At 37.0% G+C, this 24,495-nt stretch overlaps 2 protein-coding genes across 3 annotated transcripts in view; one reads left to right on the forward strand and one right to left on the reverse strand.

Moving 5' to 3' along the window:
* The window catches only part of LOC127977145 (rho GTPase-activating protein 42), a 103,775-nt gene extending 87,978 nt beyond the window's left edge, over window positions 1–15,797 (forward strand). For both annotated transcript variants that reach the window (XM_052581849.1, XM_052581850.1), the window contains 14 exons: window positions 796–874; window positions 1,058–1,097; window positions 1,440–1,502; window positions 1,583–1,657; window positions 1,795–1,879; window positions 2,076–2,134; window positions 3,716–3,821; window positions 4,223–4,382; window positions 4,832–4,982; window positions 5,423–5,806; window positions 7,990–8,149; window positions 10,631–10,690; window positions 10,826–10,905; window positions 14,187–15,797. In XM_052581849.1, coding sequence (XP_052437809.1) covers window positions 796–874; window positions 1,058–1,097; window positions 1,440–1,502; window positions 1,583–1,657; window positions 1,795–1,879; window positions 2,076–2,134; window positions 3,716–3,821; window positions 4,223–4,382; window positions 4,832–4,982; window positions 5,423–5,806; window positions 7,990–8,149; window positions 10,631–10,690; window positions 10,826–10,905; window positions 14,187–14,275 — 1,591 coding nt within the window. In that variant the 3' untranslated portion in view covers window positions 14,276–15,797. The remainder of the gene's footprint in view (window positions 1–795; window positions 875–1,057; window positions 1,098–1,439; window positions 1,503–1,582; window positions 1,658–1,794; window positions 1,880–2,075; window positions 2,135–3,715; window positions 3,822–4,222; window positions 4,383–4,831; window positions 4,983–5,422; window positions 5,807–7,989; window positions 8,150–10,630; window positions 10,691–10,825; window positions 10,906–14,186) is intronic.
* Window positions 15,798–16,182: 385 nt separating this feature from the next.
* LOC127977013 (progesterone receptor) lies at window positions 16,183–23,420 on the reverse strand. The gene is made up of 9 exons (XM_052581650.1): window positions 23,162–23,420; window positions 21,996–22,909; window positions 20,532–20,641; window positions 19,574–19,690; window positions 18,879–19,184; window positions 18,435–18,579; window positions 17,955–18,085; window positions 17,314–17,471; window positions 16,183–16,904 (listed from the first exon to the last, which is right to left on the reverse strand). The coding sequence occupies exons 2-9, from the start codon at window positions 22,781–22,783 to the stop codon at window positions 16,752–16,754; spliced, it is 1,908 nt and encodes a 635-aa protein (XP_052437610.1). The 5' UTR covers window positions 22,784–22,909; window positions 23,162–23,420; the 3' UTR covers window positions 16,183–16,751.
* Window positions 23,421–24,495: the final 1,075 nt, after the last annotated feature.

The following is a 24,495-nucleotide window of genomic DNA, read 5'->3' on the forward strand; positions in this document are numbered from 1 at the left end:
ATATTCAGGACGATTATCAAAGCATAAATCCAGTAAATCACTTCCATCAATACCTCCAAAGCTTGCACATACATGAACCACTTTCTGTATCAGCATTTTAATCTGTAAAATTATGCAGTTTTCATTTATATGCTGTGTATTCCTGATGATCGCATGATTTTTCATATGATTCTGTTTACATAAGAGATCGCTCATTCGTCCATCATGTATGTTTTTGTTTGGGAGATTTTGTACTCGTTTAGAAGATGTGTAATAACACCCCCGAGAGTATAAATGTGAAACTCGAAAAGCCGTAAAAACTCTACTTTGGCGGGGAAGCGTTGTCTTCTAAATGACGAGATAACTCTTCAATGGAGGGGAACGAGTTAATTAAGAAAGTCATGCAGGTTTGGAATGGCATCATCTTTTGGGGGTTGAACAATGACTTGGATAGTTTGCCACAAAAACAAAATCATCATTTACAAGTTTTCATACAATAGAAGAACATTTTTCATTCTATAGAAGTCATTGGTTATCAAAAATGTTTGGTTACCAACTTTCTTCAAAATGTCTTCTTTTATAATTCACAGAGGAAAGAAAGTCATACAAATTTGAAATGACATCAGGATGAGTAAATGATTACACAATTTTCATTTTGGGGTGAATTGTAATGGATGTGGCAACATTTCATTTGGGTCTAAATCCTTAAATGCTTCAGTTTCTCCAAAGGCTCAGGAACTATATTAGATGAGTAGATGCAGATGAGGAAGAGATTTCTAGAGCATGTCAGACTTTAAAGTGCTGTGTTGTCTTCAGGCATGGCATTATCACTCTACAAGCGTTGTCTGAGTCCAACAGGAGACTCTGGCTGGAAGCTATGGATGGCAAAGAGCCGGTGAGTCCTGAAGCTCCTGAACAATCTTGACATAGTTGTCATCATTTGCTTCTGTATAGCTTCAGAAGATCCTCAAGCTCAAGTTTTTTTTGTCAGAACATTTTTTTGTTGAACAAATATCATTGCTCAACAAGTAATTCTTGATTCACTTAATATAATGTATAATGTATTTCTCTCTTTCAGATCTACAACCTTCCTGCTATTCTGAGCAAGAAAGAGGAGAGTAAGTATTAAAGTCTTATAGCCACAGTGTTATTAATTAATTTCCTTTGATTTTATATCACGTCATGCCTATTTGTTTTCGTTTCAGTCAGAGTGAGCTTTGTGTTGTACGTCTGACCTCACATGCTCTCATCAGATTTTCTGTGTTTAACAAACGCTCGTTCAGATAATGGGTTCTGTTTCCCTTATTCACTACACCCTTTTGTGTGTCTCTGCTCTCTCATTTCCTTTTACAAGGTCGATCGCATTACATTTAGCACAACCGGAGTAAGCCGTATCCCCCAGAGTGTGACACAAGCTAAATCTATTGAACATGTTGTTTCTTTTCACCTGTCTTTTGTAGCGTATTTAAATGAAGCTGGCTATAATTTTGTGAGGAAGTGTATACAGCTGGTGGAGGTGAGAGGTGAGTACTGATTTCCTCTTATCTGATGTACAGGATATTTTTCTTGTTTTTATGTACTGTATATGTTCTCCTCTCAACAGGGCTCAACACTATGGGTTTGTACAGAGTCGGTGGAATAAACTCAAAAGTTCAGAAACTCATGACCACAGTCTTCTGTAAGTTACTTCCCTCTATAAAACATTATACATTGCTTTCATTTTGGATTAACAGTTGGTTTATCAGACACCTTTATGTATCACCCCAGCATTTGCGCACAAATAATGTTGCACATGTTCCTGGTTGTGTCTTACAGCACCCAAAGCGGCATCAGATATGGATCTCGACCCAGAAACTTGGGACAACAAGACCATCACCAGCGGTCTCAAGAATTACCTCCGGTTAGTGTGTTCCTCAGGGTTTTCTACAGGCTGATGTTATTACTTCTAATGGAGATTCAAAACGCTAGTGGGAACTCTACATTCAGGAGAATTACACTAGAAATGTACCTTTCTCAGTTTGAGAGAGCTAAAAAAGAACTAAAAGCTTTTCTGAGGGAAGAGCTAACACGATGTAATTCTCGTCTCCATCCACCAGGTGTCTTTCTGAGCCTCTCATGACATACAGGCTCCACACAGACTTCCTCTCGGCTGTCAGTAAGTTACAAAGCTTTTAAATTGTATGTTTAACATTAAAACACTAAAAGCGTATTTATGTACTGTATATATTTATATTCAGTGGTGCCTGCAGGTGCATGGCTGTATGCACTGTGTGTAACATGAGCACTCTGACTGACCTTAGAAACTTTCCCTGCAAATATTTCAGTAGTTATTATTTGTGTCCGGTATTTCTGTCGATAGAACAATCATTTGTGATTTAATCATTCTTTTGAGTCAATTCTCTTTTTGCAAACCGAGGCAATCGCAAAATGGTTGATTGGCATTTGTTTGCTCTCTGAATATAACGTTGATTGAGAGTGTGCCAGCTGGGCAAGGCTGGAAAATGCCACCAAATTGGACAAAAATGTTTATGGGAATTATAACAAATTTCTTACAATTCTGTTGAGGGTATGAATGCAATGGCCAATCAGAGGCATTCTGTTTAGATGTCGTTAAAATGCTGAAGTTTTGTTCAGTGTGCACGCTCACTGATGTACGTACGATCTAAGTAAGATGTGGCCAAGGCTAGTTCAGGGGGTCCATACATCATGAAAGAGAATTAGTGTATAACTCCAACCTGGCATAAAAAAGCATGAATAAATCCTACGATTGATAATTACTTCGCATTACCCCATATTAGCTATACATTCCTACCGTAACAGAGCAAAAGATCTAACATTAACTCATACAGTGAATTTTGTAAATGTTATTCAGGAAACCTAAACCTCCAACTTACTTTTGAGTTCAGCCTGTTGTGGGAACTAATCAGGAATAATTAACGAGCTTGAAATTAAGTACGTAATTTCTTTCTCAATTTTGCTAAACTAAACTATACTGGGAACCCTATTGTTAAGGTTAAATGTAACAATTGATTTGTATACAAGTTCATATTAGACAATTTTATAATATTGTTATATTAACTTTAATAAAATAGTGTAATTATGTGAGTAGAAATATAATTAATGTATTTTTTGCTAAATTCTCCTCCTAGTGTACATTTTTCTCAATAGTTTATGGACACTGAATGGATTTTCTGAGGTTATGCGACAATGATTTCAATCTGCTGTATTTCCACAGCTGAAACGCTCATAAATCGATTAGATGAGATACTAAACATTCAGTAAGTTGTAGTGTATCTTTCAACATGCCCTCGGATGTTCATTCATGTTTATTTCATGCTAATTACAGAAGAATGCACTCAAGCTTTGCTTGAACTGAAACTATTCATATTTTAAACATGACACCTGTATCTGGGAATCATATCTGGAAAAATATTTTGTAAGTTAACTTTAAAAATTAGCTACTGTTCACTATGTGAATAAGCGGCCATTCGCACTGAAACTGTTTGTGTCCACCCCCACATTGTTTTTCAGTTGTTTTGTGAACATTACCATTATTTTAGATTAGTTTTTTTTTTTTTTTAATTTTCAGTGTTAAAAGCATTATTAATGTTCCATTTAGTCATTCATTCATTCATTCATTTAAAAAGAAGTGTCTCTTTGTGTATGCTCCTGCCCGTTTGTGTTGAGTTTGTGCTGATGGTGTGTTATATGATATATTTGGTCTGTTTTCTTTCAGAATCTGATGATCAGAACTACAGAGTGTGTGCAGTTCACGCGCTGGTGCATAAACTACCTGACAAAAACAAAGAGATGCTGGAGATATTAATCAAACATCTACTCAAGTATGACTGAACACAAATATTTATATACATTTTTTACTGTTGAAAGGAAAACTTTACTCAAAAATGGCAACTTTTTCTCTCCCTTAGCTCACTTTCTTCTTAGTCTAAAGTAATATGTTGTAGATTTACTTACTGGTCACCAGCATGTGTTGTGTTTTGGGTGCTGGCATCTTCACAAGACTGGAACTAGCTTAACCATGATCGAGGCGTACTTGATCAGTGTTCTTCACCACCTAAATTGAAATGTCCACTAAATAACAGTAGATTGCATTAAACAATCTATTTATCAATCTACTGGTCCCGTATGTAAGTTTAGCTTGGTATCAGTTTTGTGGGGTAACTTAAGTATTATTTGAAGTGTGATATTGGTTGGAGAATTTGACTGACGTGTGTCTCTGCAGTGTGTCCACTCACAGTGAGAATAACATGATGACCGTGTCCAATCTGGGAGTGATCTTCGGCCCTACGCTTATGCGGTCACAGGAGGAAACCGTTGCTGCCATGATGAACATCAAATTCCAAAACATCGTGGTAGAAATTCTAATTGAAAATTTTGAGAAGGCAAGTGAAAGCAAAGATATGTCTATATTGACATATAATTTTTTTTTTTATATATATATTATTACGGTTTAAAAATAATGGTTTTCTAATATATTTTAAAATGTCATTTATTCCTATGAAGGCAAAGCTGAATTTTCAACATCATTACTCCAGTCTTCAGTGTCACATGATCCTCAAAAAGCCTTCTAATATGCTGATTTAGTGCTCAAGAAAACATTTCTTAGTATTATCAACGTTGAAAATTGTTATTTTTGTGAAAACTGTGATACGCTTTTTTTTTCTTCCAGGATTCTTTGACGAATGGAAAGTTCAAAAGAGCAGCATTTATTTAAAATAGAAAACTTTTGTAACAATGTAAAAGACCCAACTGTCACCTTTTTAACCAGTTTAATGCATCCATGCTGTGTAAATGTATTATTAGAGTTCTTCTTTTATTTTTGTGTTCACAGATATTTCATCAGCCGCTGGATCCTAATGTTCCCCTGCCGCAGCCTCAGTCTCGTTCGGAGTCTCGCAGGACCAGAGCCATCTGTCTCTCATCTGGACCACGCAAACCTAAGAGCCTCTACACACCCTCAATGTGCCTTGCAGACGCGGACAGTGGGTCTCACCACCAGTCATCCTCACATTTTACACCACTGCTGAGAGAACATCCTTTGGGTTTTAGATTTAAGTTAGAAGCCAGTGAATTTAACATAAGTCATGTAATGTGTTTAAATGTACTATGTGGGAGTGATATACACACAATTTGAAACATTCACATTTTACTGTATAAAGGCCAAGTCGACAGTCAGCCATTGATTGGCCAACTTTTACAAAAGTAAAACACCAAAATACATTACGGTACTGATAACTTTTGGGGAAAATGTGCCTTATTGCCACAAAAAAATTATTCACAATACAAAAAACAGGCTTGGAAATTTATTTTATTTTCATTTATGTGACCAGGACATTGTGACATTTTCACAAGCTGTGCCTGTATTAAGAAATGTATTGAATTGAAGAGGTTTTCAGGTGTCATGTTCGTACTGCCCCTGCAGGTGACACGTTCACCAGCAGTTCAGGCAGCACTCCAATCGGCAGCATGGACTCCCTCTCCTCCCACTCCTCAGAACAGAACAGCTCCTCCAAAACCTGCTCCTCTCCAACGCCCAAAGACAAGCCCCCCTTCCCCGGCCTGCGGCGGACCCCTTCCTCCCTGTCCTCCAGCGAGCCCCAGGGCCCCACCTGCACCAGCAGTCCAGACTCCAGCTCCAGAGAGGACGTGGGCCGTGTGGATTGGGACGGCTCCTGTCGGAAGAACAGTTGCCAGTCAGCAGGTGCCAGATCTTCATCAGCACCCAGGAAAGCTCCTCACTCTGAAGTAGGAATCAACTCAGCACAGCTTAACCGCTCGAGTGCCCCGTCTTTACACATCACAGAAGGTAGGGGCCAGTAGCATGCTTTACTGGTTAAAAGTTTTAAAACAGAAGTTTAAGTTATTTTTACTTTTATGTTTAAAAGTAAAAACATTTTGCAGTAAAATGTATTTTATGATCAAATAAATGCAGGCTTGCTGAGCATGAGACACTGGGGTATATTTTTGAGCAATAACCTACAATACGTTGTATTGGTCAAAATGATCAATTTTCAGAGATGTATAAAGTACTAGAGACCCATACTTGAGTAAAAGTACAAGTGCTCTATCAAAAAAGTGACTTGAGTAGAAGTTGAAGTGCTCTTTAAGCACCACACTTAAGTAGAAGTACTAAAGTATTCAACATTTTTTGTACTTATGTATTGCAAGTAGTCTATTTTAAAATTTACTACTCAAGTACTGAAAGTAAAAGTAGAAGTATTGTGTTATGTAGCTATTAAAGAAAGTAGTCAAAAGTTTGAACATATTGTTTTTACTATTTCAAATGATTAACCTAAAAGACAATTACAATTCCTTTGACTGTAACTTCTTGCAAACAAAAAAACGTTTACTAGGGTTAGTTAGCCCAATTTGCAAAATGATGTCATTAATAACTTACCCTCATGTTGTTTCAAACCCCTAAGACATCAGAGGGTCATTTAGAATTTTTTGAAGCATCGAAAATACATTTTGGTCCAAAAATAGCAAAAACTACGAATTTATTTAGCATTGTCTTCTCTTCTGTGTCTGTTGTAAGACAGTTAAGAACAAAGCAGTTTGTGATATCTGGTTCGCGAACGAATCATTCGATGTAACCGGATCTTTTTGAAAAAGTCCACCAAATCGAATTGAATCGTTTTAAACAGTTCGCGTCTCCAATATGCATTAATCCACAGATGAATTAAGCTGTTAACTTGTTTAATGTGGCTGACACTCCCTCTGAGTTAAAACAAACCAATATCCCGGAGTAATTCATTGACTCAAACAGTACACTGACTGAACTGCTGTGAAGAGAGAACTGAAGATGAACACCGAGCCGAGCCAGATAATGACTCGTTCACGATTCTGTCAGACGCGTCTGATTCGTGCACCGATGAGCTGATGATACTGCGCATGTGTGATTTAGCGTGAAGCAAACCGACACACAGAGCGTCTGAACCGAAGTGATTCTTTTGGTGATTGATTCTGAACTGATTCTGTGTTAATGTTATGAGCCCAGGTGCAGTAAACGCCAATGACGCCATTGCATCGAGCGCAAAAGAATCGGTGAACTGTTTTCTTCAACTGGTTTATTGAATCGAACTGTCAGAAAGAACTAACGTTACTGGTCATCCGAGAACTGATGCAACCGGTTCGTGACTCGTGAACGAGTCATTATCTGGCTCGGCTCAGTGTTCATTTCTCTCTTCACAGCAGTTCAGTCAGCACGCGCAGTCTTCTTAATCTCTTGTTTCGCTCAATGATGTGCCAGCTTCATCAAACCTCCCATCTACAGTTCTGGCAGTGGTTTGTAATGGAATGATTCGTAACATTATTATAATTGTAACGAGTAACGATGCAGCACATAAAAAAAATATCGGAGTAAAAGTATTAAACTCAGTGAAAATATGTACCGAAGTAAAAGTGGAAGTAGGAGAAAAAAATAATGCTCCAGTAAAGTACAGATACCGCCTTTTAGTACTTAAGTACAGAAGTGAAGTAGTTCTACTTCGTTACTATACATCTCTGTCAATTTTTCTTTTATGCCAAAAATCATTAGGATATTAAGTAAAGATCATGTTCCATGAAGCTATTTTGTAAATTTCCTACTTTAAATATATCAAAACTTTTTATTAGTAGTAAAATGCAATGCTAAGGCCTTAATTTGGACAACTTTAAAGGCAATTTTATTTAAATTTTTTTGCACCCTCAGATTACAGATTTACAAATAGTTGTATCTCATCAAAAAGTTGTCCTATCCTAACAAATCATACATTGTGCTTCTATCTTGAACTTTAAGATAAAAAAATGGACCCTTATGACTGGTTTTGTGGTCCATGATCACATGTATTAAAAATTTGGACCCGTAGTGTTTTTTTCATTACAGAACTGTATTCAAATTTATAAAAAAAAATTTCTCTTCTGTTATTTTTTTAATGTTGGATTAAAACCTCTACACAAAAAGAAACCAATTTACTTCATTTGTTCTTTTGTGTTTGGGGTTCTCTGAAGATCGTAAGAGCTGTGTGGGGTCTGCACAGAACCTAGCATGTGTGGAACATAAAGATGGCATCAGATCCACTGCCTACCATGATCTTCCTCCTAAAACGATCCTGCGCCGAAAGCTGGACAACAACAGCTCTACCAACGGCTATCAGAGACCAGGATCAGTGTAAGTGAAACTCTCTTATCAGTATCATACCCACTGATGCTGAAGCTGACATTTGATGGAAACCCAGCTCTGTCTGTTCCTCTATATTCATTCTCCGATAAGAAGTCGTCCAGTTTTGGTAGAAGTTAGAAAAAACTTGATATGTTTGGAGACCATGTCTACCCTGTGAGCCAATCAAAATTTCATGGTTCAATGACAGATCCAAGTCAACATTCGAGGATGAAGATGATGGAGAAAAAAAAACTTTTACAACTATTGTTTTGCATTCTTGTATGTACTAGCTATATTATGGAAGCCAGTTTCTGCCACTGAATATATATACTTTTTTTTCCTTGAGAATTGCATGATATAAACTCACAATTGCAAGTGATAAAATCAGAAGAAATTTTGTCTCGGAATTGCATAATATGAACTTGATATTTTGTTTCTCATAATTGCACATTTATATCTTGCGATTCTGACTCCTTATCTCACAGTTCTTTTTTAATAACCCACAAATGCATGTTAAAAGTCAGAATCGCTAAATTTGTAAGATGTAAACTTACAATTCAAATAAAAAATTCAGTATTGCAATTAACTCTTAATAATCTCTCTGTTAACATGAACTCACAATGAGCTGTACATTTTTTTACAGTATTTATTAATCTTAGTTGATGTTATCTAATAATAAAAAAACAACACTTCATTGTTAGTCCGTGTTAAATAATCAGGTCCATTGAATAATATTAAAAGTTATAATAAATGATTTAATCATATTACATTTTGCATTGTTAACCAACGTTAACAAATTGAACACTTTTGAGGAATACATTTTTGAGAAAATGTATTTGGCAGGCAAAAGTAAAAAAAAAAAAATACATACAGTGCAGTATTTTGTAGTGCAGTTACTGCTTGGAGAGAAAGCTGTTGAATGGAGATTGATGGCAGTTGTTCTTTGTTGGCAGGAGTTTTAATTACGCGGCTGAAAGGGTTGATGTGACCCAGCGCTGGTTTTTAAATGCTCTCCAGGGAAGGATATATAATTTTGTCATGACAGAGAAGAAAAGAAACATCACAGCTCACTTAAGAGGACACAAAAAGATTTTATTTGCAATTTTATTTGCTTATATAAAATGTACAGCCACAACTGTTAGCATCATGTTGATTTGAAAAAGCTTGTCCTGTGGATTTGTATGTTACTTTAAAGGGGGGGTGAAATGCTCATTTTCACTCAATATCCTGTTAATCTTGAGTACCTATAGAGTAGTACTGCATCCTTCATAAATCCAAAAAGTCTTTAGTTTTATTATATTCATAAGAGAAAGATAGTCTGTACCGATTTTTCCCGGAAAAACACGACCGACTGGAGGCGTGACGTGTGGGCGGAGCTAAAGAATCAAGAGCGCGAATAGGCTTTTGCGTTGAGAGCATGTGGAAGCTGTGACATTACCGTGAGGGAAAACCCATCATCCAAAACAAACCATGGCTTACAGTCAGATTCAGCCGTTTATTTATGATCCAGAATCAGATCCAGAGGCTGAAACTGAACGAGAGCAGCAGCAGCAACGACTCGCTCCGAGCGGGGCTTGAACCCAGGTCTCCGGCATGGGAGGGGACGCACTAACAAGGAGGCAGAGATATTTGAAGCAGTTTTACTCACCGCCTGCGGTTCCAACACACGATTGTGACCCTTTTTCCTTGGGATTGCATCATCCTTAAGAAATAAACGATACGCAAATCCGTCGTCAAACTGGGCCTTGTTTGTAAAACAAGCATCTTCGAAATGCAGGGAACAAACAAAAACACTTGCACAACTCCGTTGATGCTCTGTAAAAATAAACTCCATCCACTGGTCCCTTAATGCTGTTTTTTTTTTTTGGTAATCTGTGCAGGGTTGTCTTGCCCTGGCAACCAAAAACACACTTCTTTTGTGACTTTTCGCGATGCTCTCGCTCTGAACAGTGAATGAATGTCTGTGCTCAGCCTCTCAGTGCTCTGCTATACGGGAGCACGCGCTCTTCCGGCAGAAGTGCCTTAGGACCCATATAAGGAAATTCCGCTCCATCTAACGTCACACAGAGCCATACTCGAAAAAAACTTTCCGAAACTTGTGACAAACCGGAAGGAGTATTTTTGGAACAAAAATACTCCTTCAAATGTACAACTTAGTTTTTGAAACTTTGCCCATGTTTAACATGGGAATCCAACTCTTTAACAGTGTAAAAAACTCAGTATGCATGAAATAGCATTTCACCCCCCCCCCCCCCTTTAATAGTTATAAAGTGTAAATGAATTACTGCTACATCTGTATACTATGCATATTATATATCCTTAGTGTGAATTTACCAGTAATTTATCAGCTCACAGCAATGTTTTTACTGTAAATGTAAGGGTCAAATTGATGCTACTTGAAAAACGTTTCTTTATTCAGCCTAATTCTTGTGACGTCAGATCTTTGAAATTGACAATCATCCTAACATTTGGCACGGTTGTATGTTCCAGGGCTGCCAGAGCGCTGATTTTTGAGAATGCGTCAGCTGTAAAACCTCCTCCCTTGGGAAGGTACCAATGGACATGGCCCATAAAAACATAAATGTTTCACATATATTTAACATCATAAAAAATAAAATCAACAAATATTTCTTTTAAAACAGTGTGTGAGCACAACCATAAATCATTTCTGATTTTAATCCACAGAGATGCCAAAGCCATATATCCATGTGAAGCAGAACACAGCAATGAGCTGAGCTTCCCACAGGGGGCCCACTTCTCCAATGGTGAGTCTATCTATCTATTTATGTAATTATCTACAGGGTTCATACGGGTGCTTGAAATCCTTGAATTTTAACATTGTCATTAATGACTCACCCTCATGTTGTTCCAAACAGGTAAGACCTCTGTTCATCTTCGGAACACAGTTTAAGATATTTTAGATTTAGTCCGAGAGCTCTCAGTCCCTCCATTGAAAGTGAGTGTACGGTATACTGTCCATGTCCAGAAAGGTAAGAAAAAGATCATCAGAGAATTTGTTGAAGCATCGAAAATACATTTTGGTCCAAAAATAACAAAAAAATATGACTTTATTTAGCATTGTCTTCTCTTCCGGGTCTGTTGTGAGCGCGTTCACAAGACTGCAGTGTAGTGATGCCCGGTTCGTGAACGAATCATTCGATTTAACCGGTTCTTCTTAGGTTGCTCTTCGAACCAGTTCACCAAATCGAACCGAATCGTTTGAAACGACTCTCCAATAAGCATTATGGCCATTACATATTCAACGTGAGCAATGCACTCCCTTTCATAGTCCAAACAGTGGACGCAAGCGTCACGCGCAATGCATTTTCTCAAACGGTACACTGACTGAACTGCTGTGAAGGAAGAAATTAAGATGAACAGATAATGAGCAGAGCCAGTTAATGAACAAATGATTGACTCGTTCTCGAGTCAAGAACTAGGTACATTGGTTTTCAGATCGCCAGTACACTGAACCGAGAACCGTTTCTGTCGGACGCGTCCGATTTGAGAACCAAGAAGCTGATGATACTGTGCATGCGTGATTCAGTGTGAAGCAGACTGACACACTGTGTGTCTGAATCAAACTGGTTCTTTTGGTGATTGATTCTGAACTGATTCTGTGTTAATGTTATGAGCGTAGGTGAACTGAAGCCTTGAATGAAGGGCCGCCAATGACGTCGAGTACAAAAGAACCAGTAAACCGTTTTTTTTTTCAACCGGTTTATTGAATCAAACTGTCCCAAAGAACCGGTTCGTGGACAAGACCTGAACTTCCCATCACTACTGCAGTGACTTGCATCAGCAGCATCTCTGTGGAGTTGTGATCACAGGATTGACAACAGAAACGGAAGTCGTAGTTTTTGTAATTTTTGGACCTGAATGTATTTTTGATTCTTCAACAAATTCTAACTGACCCTCTGATGTCACATGGACTACTTTGATCATGTTTTTATTACCTTTCTGGACATGGAGAGTATACCGTACATACATTTTCAATGGAGGGACAGAAAGCTCTCTGACTAAATAAAAAATATCTTAAACTGTGTTCTGAAGATGAACGGAGGTCTTACAGGTTTGGCATCATTTTCATTTTCGGGTGAACTAACCCTTTAATAGAACAAAAACATCTGATTTAAAATGGAAAAACTGAAGTGTGTGTGTGGGGGGGGGGGGGTCTATGAATGACCTTTGAATGAACTGTGGCGGCAATATATACTAAGAAACATTGAGCAATTCTGACCATTAATCTGATACAAAATCTCCGCATTTCTGTGTTGGGAATGTGTTCTGAGGGAAGTGAAATTTTTTAACTTGCAGTGACTGTTACAAATCTCAAAAAGAGAATGAACTATGACTGGACTGATGCACATTGCTGCATACCAGGGCATTAATATTGATAGAAAATAATGCATTCCTGTGTCTGCTCTGTGTAACAACCATCTGTTGTTGTTCTCCGTACATGTCAGGACTGGGATTTTATAGCTGGATGTATTTTCCACAAGCAACAGACTTGGCTTGGCACCAGGGCATTGAAACAGGTCACAGTAACCTGGTGAAGGCAGTGTCTTTCCCTCTCTAAAGCTCAGCAAACACTTAGCACAACATAAACCTCGTCTTACCCAGCAACCCTCTCACTATGTTGACTTTTGAGAGCTTTGCTAATAAAAACCGATTTAAAACTTCGTTATTTTCTGATCTCATCTGCCTAATGCTTTACAGACTAAACAGATGTTTTGATAGTTCAGTGTACACTGAAATGCGTCATTACAGGGTGAGTAATTTGTGAGGTCCTTTGAAAGCTTTATGGTGTTCATTTATTAAGTCAAGTCACCTTTATTTATATAGCGCTTTTAATTTGGTTAATTTGATTGTGTCAGAGCAGCTTTACAAGTATCAAATAGGAAAATAGTGTGTCAATAATGCAACTGGACAATAGTATCTTTGGAACCAAGTCGATGGAAGTACAGTGTCCTAAAAATTAGGCAAGCCGGTTGCAATAGTGGCAAGAAACCAAAACTCTAACTCAATCCTTGGAAGAAACCAGGCTCAGTCAGGGGGACAGTTTTCCTCTAACCAGACGAACCAGGACTTTGTTTCAATGCTGCAGCAAAGTCAGATTGTGCAGAGGACTCATCTGACTTGTATCAGAGCAAACTGGCCTGACTTGATCCATCATTAATTAAAACTCTGCATGTGCGGTTCACTGATCAGAATCAGAATGCCCCCCTTTCCTAGGTTACTATAGTTAATTTGAAAACATCACTTTAGAACTAGTAAAGGAGGAACATTGAGTTGCTTCAATAAATGCTTATTGCATCACTATTAAAAGTTCACTTTATTATGTGATTACGAGTGTGATAACCTGATACAGCATAAATTTTTCAGTTCAGTCTCCTATTCACAATAAAACAACAGTTTGAATGTCGGCTGAGGAAAGCGATGTCTTTGTGGTACTATCCTTTCATCTGTTAAGGGTGATTTCCGATGACAGCGCTGCTCAGTGCATTTGTTGGATGCATCTTCCTTGTTTACAACCAGTCTCTTTCAAAATAAAAGTCTTCACTGTTGACTCACTCATAAAGTCTCTTGGTTACAGCATAATGTAACTAAAATCATCATCACAAACAAACACAACCCATCCTACAGCCTCGTGCCAACAGACAAATCTCAGCTGTGCTGATATATAGCCATATCACACTGTTACTCATGTGATGTCACTCATTTATAGTCAGAATAGAATCTTGTAATTTCTGATAGTCGTATTAATGCTTCTAAAATTTAGATATCATTGGTAACAGCAAATCAGCAAACAACATTAAATTAAAATCGAATAATTAGGCTAATTTAATTAAGCTAATTTAATTTAGTTAAAGGCATGTAAAATATCAACAAACATACACTGTATCGATCTAATGATGTTCAGTCATCCGTCCCAGAACACTTTAAAAAATGTATCCATTGTTCTGCCCCTAAGTATGAGTAATAATACTATAGAGTTTCCCTATCAAGTCTTCCCCACTAAACTTTCTCATTTTCTTCTGTGTAGTGTATCCTTCAGTGGAACCAGGTTGGCTCCAGGCAACATTTGATGGCAAAACAGGCCTCGTTCCTGAAAATTACGTGGTGTTCTTCTGACAATCGTTCAACCAGGAGGGGCCAAGCATTTCATGGCATCCATGGCCACATCAACTTTAGACCAAGGGCTTTAAATACATATCAGTCATTGATGGCTATGCAAGTGGACTGTGTCATTAATATGACATTGAATCTTAAGAGATAATGAACGGTACACAAACCACAGTGATGCAGCACAATGGTGATTAATGTCCAAAAAGCAGCCATTATTCTAGACAAATGGGTTCCAAAGCTTTTGCTGAGGCAGAAATGTTGAAATTGATATCATGTGCTGCTTGAGTCTACAGTAGATACACAAATTCACATGCACCAGGTAACCAGGTGGTGTGATGGACTGCACAAAATGCTCTTTTTAGGTCTACTATGTGGTGGAATACTGTAATTCTGTTAAGAAAGATAAGCTAAGACAGGCTTTCTTTTATTTTAGCTCAATACTTACTGCCTTCAAATGAGGGAGAATAATGTTAAACCTCAGCAAAAACTATTTGAGCTGTGAATCACTGTCATGTTTAATTCAATTCAACAGTACCCAAACTCTGCTGTGTGTGCTTTATTTCATCATGAATGTACTAACTTTTACTGTCATTAATATTCAAAAGCCTGAAACCACATTTTTTTGGATTCTGAACATTTTAAACCGAGAAACTATAAGAAAATGAATTTCTGCAATATGTCTAGGTGACAAATCAATTAATTGTAGGCTTCCACGGAAATTTTGACATTGATCAGATTTCCAGCTTAACACTGAAACTCAAGATGATTTTAAGAACATCTTTAAATCATGCTGGAGAACATGATCATCAGGTTTAGTTATGCAGCTTTAGGGCTGCTGACATTAAAGGGACAAACAATATATCTATTTACATATTTTCAGTTATAATATTCATATTCATCACATTATGCTGTTAATAAAATGTATTGTGTATGTATGTTATTGACAAATAGAATTCTACATGCACTACTGGAATCAGCCATTCAAGAACAACTATTTGGTGGACAGTGAAACGTTCCAGTTTTGAGTTGAAATATTGGCACCCCTGGAACACTGCTTATTCCAAAACATCAGTGGAACACAACTGTGATCTGTGTTCCCGTTTTTTTTATCATGTAAATGTCTAATATTTTCTGATATACTTTTATTTCTAATCCTGTTTGGAAATTTTGGAAATCTCTGGTTTAGAGAATGGGATAGCAGTGGATCATGTGTCCGTTTTGCATCCAGGTCACTGCAGAAGGTCAAGTAAGATTCACTCTTTACAAATACTAATCAAGTCTAGCTGTAGCAGCTTCATTGTACATGATGTTCAGGTCACATTATTCCTTCTGAAGTTTAAGACGACACCAACTGTCAGTGTCAATAACCCCAATATGGTACGTCTTATTGTCTTCATAATTAAATGTTCCAAATTTGTACTATGAATATGAGAACAGAAGTTTATATATCGATAATTATTTTGTAAATCATATATTTTTCTTCTTAATTCATTTTTGTTCCGTCAATAAATTTGTTTAGAAAATGAAATCCACTTCTTGTCTTCTATTTAAGAAAAGCTAAATCATTGGAAATAACATTAGACATCAGTCACTTCGTTCCGGTGGAGATCTGAGGAGAAACAGCATCAGATGTATTTGGAAAGGAGGCGTTTGCCAAGATCCCAGTGTTCTTTCCCAATTAAAAACATGAGAATGCTCTGTGCCCTCGACTGCTGATGTTTGTCTGATACTCCCTTGACTATCATGACAGATGATCCAAAAAAAAGTTTTTGTTTTTTCAAAATGTATGCTCTTGCCTTTTGCTTTAAAAAATAAGCATCAGACTGGATCAAAGTATACAGTGATCCATTAATTATACAGTGAACGCTGAGCTAATGAGCTCTTTGTCTTTCAAACATTGTTATTGTATGCAATCAGGGGTGGTTGTTGTTTTTTTATTAGACATTTCATAATCATGTACTTTTCATTTGAAATGGTGTGAGCAGATACTGTGTATATATGTAAGTACAATCAAAGGTGCCTGGCACTGTCCACTTGACACTTGAGACAGATAAGCATTTCCTTTTCATCACACTCAAGAGACACATTTCCTGAAAATCTAGTATAAAAAAAAAAAGTTTATAATTTAATCATAAATTATTGTCTAACATTTTTGTAATATTTAAGTATTCATCTAAAAAATAACAAAGGCTTTGAAAAACCCATACATCACATTTTTTCAGCACATTTTAAGACCACTTTTCTGTGTAATGTTTTTGTTAAAGGCCATAGCAGGTTTAATAATACAGCATGATTATATGATGCCTTCAGATTCTCTCTCCACATTGAAAAACTGTGGATTTTCAACTACCACATTTGATCAGAACTCGTGACTACTATAAGGGGATGATTGTACATGGAAAGATGCATGTCTATGTTATTTAGATGTGGTACACATTCATCAGAGATGTAAATCAGCACAGACCCAAGCGTCCTGTCTGGATCACTTGTGAAACATAAGGGGTTTGACCATTCCCGCCAGCACTTTCGGCAGCTGTGATGCAATGACCTCTGACATCATCTCTGGAAACTCCACCTTCATGGCATCCGCCTGGATGTAAGTGGTCAGACAGTACAGATTGACCTTCTTTGTAATCTACACAAAGATAAAGTCAACGTCACACATCAGGCTCCCATATCATGCTTTCAGCATTCTGTTATAAGTGATGACGTGAATAAAGCTGTGTCATTAGTGATGTGACCTATTTCATATGAAAGATTTGATACATGAGATAGCTTTATTCCTTTGATGTCTTTTTCAAATAGACATCAATCAGTTTATTACAATGTGTTCTAAAACAACAGATTAAAGGGTTGTTCACGCCAAGGAAAATAGCTGGAACTATAAAGATTTATAAATTGTTCTGATTCTGAGAATATGGAAGCCCAGACCACAATTATAATGATATTGACACGGAGTAATGCATTGCATAGGGCTATAGTTGCATGTGTAGGCTAAAGTTCCCTTTTGTTTAGTTTTTTTAGTTTTTTCACTCATGCTGTACCTCGTGCATGGTGTCCATGAGTTTGGTCAGATGGTAGAATCTCTGTGAGCTGGCCACCACTCCTTTCTCCTTCAGCTGGATGACTTTCGTCAACTCACAGATGTAGTTCTGTCTCATTTCATCAAACTGTGTTTGACTCTTCAAGCCTTCCAGAGGAACTGTCACAAATTCATCATGTTAAATCATTACACTGCCAAAGGTCATGTTAGAGTTAACCACAGCATTATTGTTACAGATCAATTAAATGTTCCTTCTTTAAATTGCTATAAAACATTGATAGTTTTACCATCAAAATTGCATCAAAAAAGCTTTGATATGACTTTTTAGCTTAGTTACACAGTTACTCATATTGTTGACTGAAACATTCTATCAGTAAGATAATGTTGTAGTCAGCTCAATTAGAAAGCTGCTTTGGCATTACTGTTGTTCTTATTTGAAAAATGTTTGCTTGAAATTGAAACTTAGTTGGACTTTCAAGGCCTCACAGTTTGCCAATTTTGTATCTCTGTTGATCCGTGCAGACTGGCATAGGGCCACTGGTTTAAAATTGTCCAGATTGTTAATATCCCATTCTGGAACACCGTGCTGATCTGTAGCGGGTCAGTCTGTAAGAGTTTTATGGGTCAGAGAGGATTTATTACCAGTGTTGAGGAGCATCAAAGCCTTCATGCATAGAAACTCTTCTTTGGTCACTTGCAAGTTGGCAAATTCCTGTGGAACGAATTGCATAGCCAAGCACAAATCGTAGATCGGAGACCTCCTCATCTGATCTCTAAAATGTAAACAGCTCAATGAGAATACTGAGTATATGCATATCTAAATGTCTGTTATTTACTGCACAGCTGTTAATTGCATATAGATATTATGAGCATAATCTCTTAAGACCTTAAAAAAAGAAAAACAGCATAAAATTACAATTATGTAATTGCCACAGACCAATGGTAGTTCAAAGGTGTTAACCAATCGATGCAAACATTTCCATAAATTTCATTTCGACAAGCTGTTATGGAATCCTAACCAAATTTTGTTTCGGAAAGACGTCATACAGATTTGTTTATCAATTTTTCTTGAAGTATACTAAGGGCCTTTACTCTAATTCCGTTGTCTTTACCGTTACTTACTGGCTCAAGATGAGATCGGGCGCAAAGTACAAGTAATCACTGGTGACATTCTGAAAGGTTCTCCAACCCAGCGAGAACACCATTAAACCCATCCAAGAATACTGGATTAACGTCATCTGGTCATTGATGTGCAAATTGCGAAAACCTGTTAAACACAGAAGTACAACAAGGATCTTTAGTAAAGCCTTTGTTCTCGTTCTTTAAAATTCCAAAAGAAGGATTTCCCAGCACAGAAGAACCATTCTGGGTTCCACAAATAACCAGTGAGCAATTCTTAAAAGAACTGTGAAGAATATTTCATTAATCTGAAGAACGTTTGTTCAATGGAATGTTTCCACTGTTAATGGTTCTTCATGGAACCAGAATTCTAGATTCCTTTAAAGAACTTTTTTTTAAAGGGTGTAATCTGAGATGTTTGTTTGGCTGATTGTAAGGGTTAGTTACCTGGAAGAGACTTGGACCATCTGACAATCCAGAGCAGCTGCCTCTCACAGAGTCTGTTGAGACTGTTGAGGAGGAGATGAGGGAGCTCTGGTTGCGAGTTGTCGTAGCCAGAGTAAACCACCTGTGGCTCAATATTCTCCAGAATGTTGATCATCTGAGGTGACAGCTGCAGCTCACGGATCGCTGGCATGCAGGGCACGGAGGACACAGTCTGACCATCAGCCAGCAGGGGCAACGGACCCTGGAACATCAGCGATGGATTCAACCCCATGACCTTCAAACCCACAAACCGCTTCATTTTACGGCCTGAAACACACAGATGTACTGTAATGAGGGGCCACCTTGATTATCTTGAAAGCCCAACTGTTCATTGGTCATCTATATTAGCTCAGGTCCATTAAATAATTTTTGACAGATTTCTCATTTAAATAACTTATAAGTAGATGTTGGAACTAACTTTAACCAAGATTAATAATTCATGCTTTAGAAGTATTTTTCATCGTTAGTTTATGCTAACTGCTATAGATAACTAATGTTACCAAATGGAACCTTGGCATCACTGGCCTTTGGAAAATATTCAAACATCTTAAAGTATGACCATCTATTAAGTCCAAGAAGCTAGCTTGAAAAATTATTTATTTAATATATCAAAACAAAACCTAATATGTAAAAGAAATGAGTCGCATCAAAGATACCTCCGAGCATCATCCCTGCCTGGTAGCACTTTCTAAGACGACACGAAGGGCAGTTTTTCCTCCTGATTTTATCAACAATACAGTCGTTCCGTCCAGCACACAGGTAGTTATGGTGACCTAGACAAGAGACAAGAAAATACTCAACCCTTTAAGAAAAATGATTACACTTAGGAGATAAAATAAATCTGTCCACACAGATGCGCATAATTGATTCCAGTTCTCCACCGGAAGTCATCTAGGAACATGTTATTTTTAAAGGAGGATGATTTGGAGAGTACGAGGGGAAAAAAGAGAAGAGTAAATTGGTTTGCAGCAAGGCTGACAAGGGCATAGTGACATGGCCATGGTCAGACACAGTGGCTCTTACATATCTGTCCTCAGTGATAAGAATAACAAGTCAGAGAAAGAACACGGTGAACATTGGCCCAAATGATAATAGTCTTCTGGGACACTGTATACACCGTGACTCACATACATTGAAACATGATATAAAGGTTTCTGAGAGCACCACAATTTATCTTTTGTAGCTTACCGTTAACATTTTGTTTGCTTTCAGGCCATCTACTATATGCTAATGTGTTCCATAAAATTTAAAATAATAACATTAAGCATGTGTGCACATTTAAGAAAAAATTATAATAATAATAATTGTAGGTCTAAATGCTATTTTTTGTCCAATGAAATGCTCTCTAAAATGAAATCCCGGTCCCCAATATCATCTTCTAGCATAGTAGCAAATCCTGCTCATGGCTGTGAGGTAACTGAAGCCTATTTCCTAGGCCTTAATTATGTCCCACTCAAACTTCCTGTTTGGGAGGTTTCCTGTTTACGAAAGACATCAATGCAGGAGAGAAAAACTGCAGTCTGCAAAGTTCATGGAGTCTTCAATATACTCCATGACAAAGACAGATGATTATATTTTGACAGTAAACAATCGTTTTAGCACAATCTTGCTCACCTTCAACAGCTCTCTTGAAAAACACCTTGCAGCTTCCACAGGTAAGAACTCCATAGTGACAACCCGAGGCTTCGTCTCCGCATATAACACACAGTCTTTGAGATGGAACCCTTAATGCAAGCAGGAGACAGTATTCTACACATCCTGAACAACAATGTTGTATTTTAAAACTGCAGATGTTACTTTTATATTTGACATTTAAAATGTACACTTTTATCCAATCCAATTTACATTGCATTAAAGGTACACATGTAAATTTGATCAGTTCTTGCTTTTCTTGGGACTTGAACCCATTGCTAGCACCAAGCTCTACTTTACAATGACACACACAAATTTCTAAGTGCTACAAAAGTGTCCACGTGACTTTCTGATTAAGAGTATATATATATATATATATATATATATATATATATATATATATATATATATATATATATATATATATATATATATATATGCATTTATTTGATCAAAAATACTGAAAAAAACAGTAATATTGTGAAATATTATTACAACTTAAAATAATAGTTTTCTATTTGAATATACTTTAAAAAAAAAAAAAAATATTCATGTGATGCAAAGCTGAATTTTCAGCATCATTACTCCAGCCTTCAGTGTGTAACATCCAGTCTATCACATGATCATTTAGAAATCATTCTAATATTCTGATTTATTATGAGTGTTGGAAACAGTTCTGCTGTCTAATATATTTGATGAATAAAAGGTTAAAAAGAACTGCATTTATTCAAAATAAAAATTAAAAATTATAATAATATATATTCTAATAATATATTTTCTTTACTATCACTTTTTATCAATTTAACACATCCTCGCTGAATAAAAGTATTGATTTTATTTAGAAAAAGAAAGAAAAAAAATTACTGACCCCAAATTACTGACCAGTACTGTATATTGTTATTACAAAATATTTATATTTTAAAAACATAGCTTCTTTTTTTTTTTTTTTTTACTTTTTATTCATCAAAGTATCCTAAAAAAGTATCACATGTTCTGAAAAAATATTAAGCAGCAGAACTGTTTCCAACTTTGATAATGAATATTAGAATGATTTCTAAAGGATCATGTGATAATGATCCTAAAAATTCAGCTTTGCATCACAGAAATAAAGGTCCCACTTTATATTAGGTGGCCTTAACTACTATGTACTTACATAAAAAAAAAAAATATATATATATATATATACACTTTTTTCTTTTTTCTTTTTTTTTTACATTGCAAAACCATTATTTTTAAGTGGTTACTATTCAAAAAGAGGAATTCACAATCATTTATTTAACTATTGTGACATACAAAAACACAAATTTGTAAAGGTTACATTTCCAAAATAATAATTATTCAGAATAATTAAATTAAAACTACACCAATCATTTTAATTATACTTCTACTAAGTTCTCAATACAGCTTCATTCTTAATGAGGCACAACATTTCTGACATATGCTTACCCTGGAAATGCCGTGTAGACTGTCTGTGAGCGCGAGATGAACCCTTCTGGTGAAGAGTATCCAGCGTGCTCTTCATTAGTGCTTGGATACCAGAACGGAGAGTTCGCGGGTGAAACCCATTTGGAAATGTCCGTTTTGGACATCGTGGTAGCTGCACTCGTTCCATCGAAATTCAACATACCTCTGCCGAGAGAAGGCGATACTCTTCTCGGAGGTGGCAAACCCAATGTAGATAGATTCATGTCCAGCTGAAAGTTAGAGGAACTGTCCACAGCAACCTGTTGGACAGCTTGAGATGAGAGCAAAGTTGAAGAGTCCTCAATAAAGTCGGACTGCTGTTTCTTTACGACTGGGTCATAGCAGCTATCCAAGGCGCTGATGTTTAAGCCGAGGTCGAAATCAGTGTTGAGTGGCTCCATGATGAGAGACTGCTCAAGCTCATCTTTAATATACGCACTCTCCGAGACATCTGTCTCCTTGGGCCGAGGCGCTTTTTCGCTCCACTGACCGCTTTCAGCTTTCAGAAATTCATCCATTTGGTCAGTATACGTTTTGGTGTCGAGAGGCAAGTCAAGAAAAGAGAGCTGATCCAGACCGTGGCTGCTTGAGACAGGCGCGCTGCTGCGTAAAGACCCCGCGTCTCCAAAATTACGCACGGAGACCCTGCCGTGCCCTAAACTCTCGTCCGTAAATTTTTCGACGATACGACTTATTCCAGTCCTCATCTCTGTGGAATCAGCGAGAGAAGTGTTCGCAGTTTCCATTCTGCTGTTAGTTTTGGTTTCCATAATCACAAATCTGGCTGGAAAGATGCGTCCTCTCTGTTTGGTTGGATGTTGTGATCTGTGGCAAATAACCTTCTCTATTCTTCCTTGTGGTGAGAGGCTGTACAAAAGTCTCCCTGCGACTTATTCCTAAAAAAAACGATGCTACTTTATTAATTAGAATCTTCATTTACAACATTTTATAACAGTATGCACATTTTAACATATGATATTAATAACCTTGACGTAGAAAATAAACTTTATTTCCTATATACACAATGTACCATTGAAAAGTACTGCCTCTTATTTATTATATGACTTATTTATAGACTAGAGTTCAGCACAAAACTCTAGATTGAATCAAACAAATTGTGGAAAGATTGTGAAAAGATTATTTCTCACCTTTTGGCTATAAGTCATTGACATAAAATCATAGAGTCTCATTGAAGAGTGATCGATAAAGACCCAAATATCATCACGGAGAACTGGTGGTCGTGGATGACGTCATGAAATAAAATTCATTATAGCCTAATAATATCCAACATGATAGCCTACATGCGCCACATAATGTGTTCAGCACAACTGGAGAGAGAAAAGACGTCCTTCGAATTTATCTGTGCAGAAGTCACACATGGAGAAGTTAGACATTGGTTTCCAGACTGAATATTACTCATGTCTGTGTCACAAATCTCAACCGACAGTGTCTGTGACGTCTATGCTCAGCAAAGTCCGCAAATCTAACTAGGAATAGGCTGGTTTTAGATTGTGAATGATCTTTGTTTGAGGTCATTTATTAATGGGACGTGAACATCCTGTGCCTCTTTGCTCGGTTCCAGAAGGCCGGTTAAAAGCTCTTGAAGCTCGTTTCCTTGCAGAAAAGCATCATTTAGCCGATTCATTTTCACACCAAATAATTTTCCACTAACCTAAAGCATATATTTTAGTCCAGGTGTCGAATGCTGTGGGGAATCAAGTTTAATTATCTTCATTTTCTTATCATTTCAGTAATAGTATTATTATTTATTTGTTTCATGTTTGACTAATAAAAAAGTGTACTATTAAATGCAGGTTTTCGAATTAGCCTACTTCGTTGAGCAAATCATTAACAAGTCCTAAACACGAAAAAGTACAGTACGTTCAAATCTTCAATCTCATAGCAACTGTACTTAAGTTTTAACTTTTAAATATTAATTTCAAATCAACCTCATCGTACAATTGACTGTAATACTTTTTTTCCCCACGCTCCCCACTAATTATTTCGGGAAGTATCAAAGTTTATAAGTGCTTTATGGCAGCAAAAGACGCACGTGTAGAGTGTTTTTTATACTGATCTATACTATACATATGTTATAGTCTAGAGCTAGCCATTATTAGCCATTAATTACGACAGTGGTATATTTACAACAGTGGCCAATAGTGATGGCTGCTGTAGTAAACACTGCTAATCATGTTCCATAAGTTTTATCTGTTTTTTCATCCATCACAGATGACTGTTGTTTAGCCTTGGCTTCATGATTATCACCCACGTCACAAAAAAGGTGCAATCAGTATAGCTGAGAGACCCAATAATCAAATCTTTCAGAATAGTGCTTGTAAGAGACCAATGGTGACAAAACTTTCCTTTTCTCCAAATCTAATTCAATGCATTTTTCTCTCACACGTCTCACATCAGAGTGCTCAGCTGAGAGGGTCAAAGTGACCAGTTCTTTTCCTCCCTTTCCTGCATTTCCAAAGCA

Source organism: Carassius gibelio, chromosome B18 (assembly GCF_023724105.1).
Source record: "Carassius gibelio isolate Cgi1373 ecotype wild population from Czech Republic chromosome B18, carGib1.2-hapl.c, whole genome shotgun sequence".
In the NCBI taxonomy this organism is placed as follows: Eukaryota; Metazoa; Chordata; class Actinopteri; order Cypriniformes; family Cyprinidae; genus Carassius; species Carassius gibelio.

Coding starts and splice junctions, on each gene's coding strand:
- LOC127977013 (XM_052581650.1), bottom strand. CDS start 22,783: ATGGAAACCAAAACTAACAGCAGAATGGAAACTGCGAACACTTCTCTC. Junction 19,691..20,531: donor TTTCAAGAGAGCTGTTGAAG/GTGAGCAAGATT, acceptor TCTCTTGTCTAG/GTCACCATAACTACCTGTGT. Junction 17,472..17,954: donor TTTGATGCTCCTCAACACTG/GTAATAAATCCT, acceptor AATTTGTGACAG/TTCCTCTGGAAGGCTTGAAG.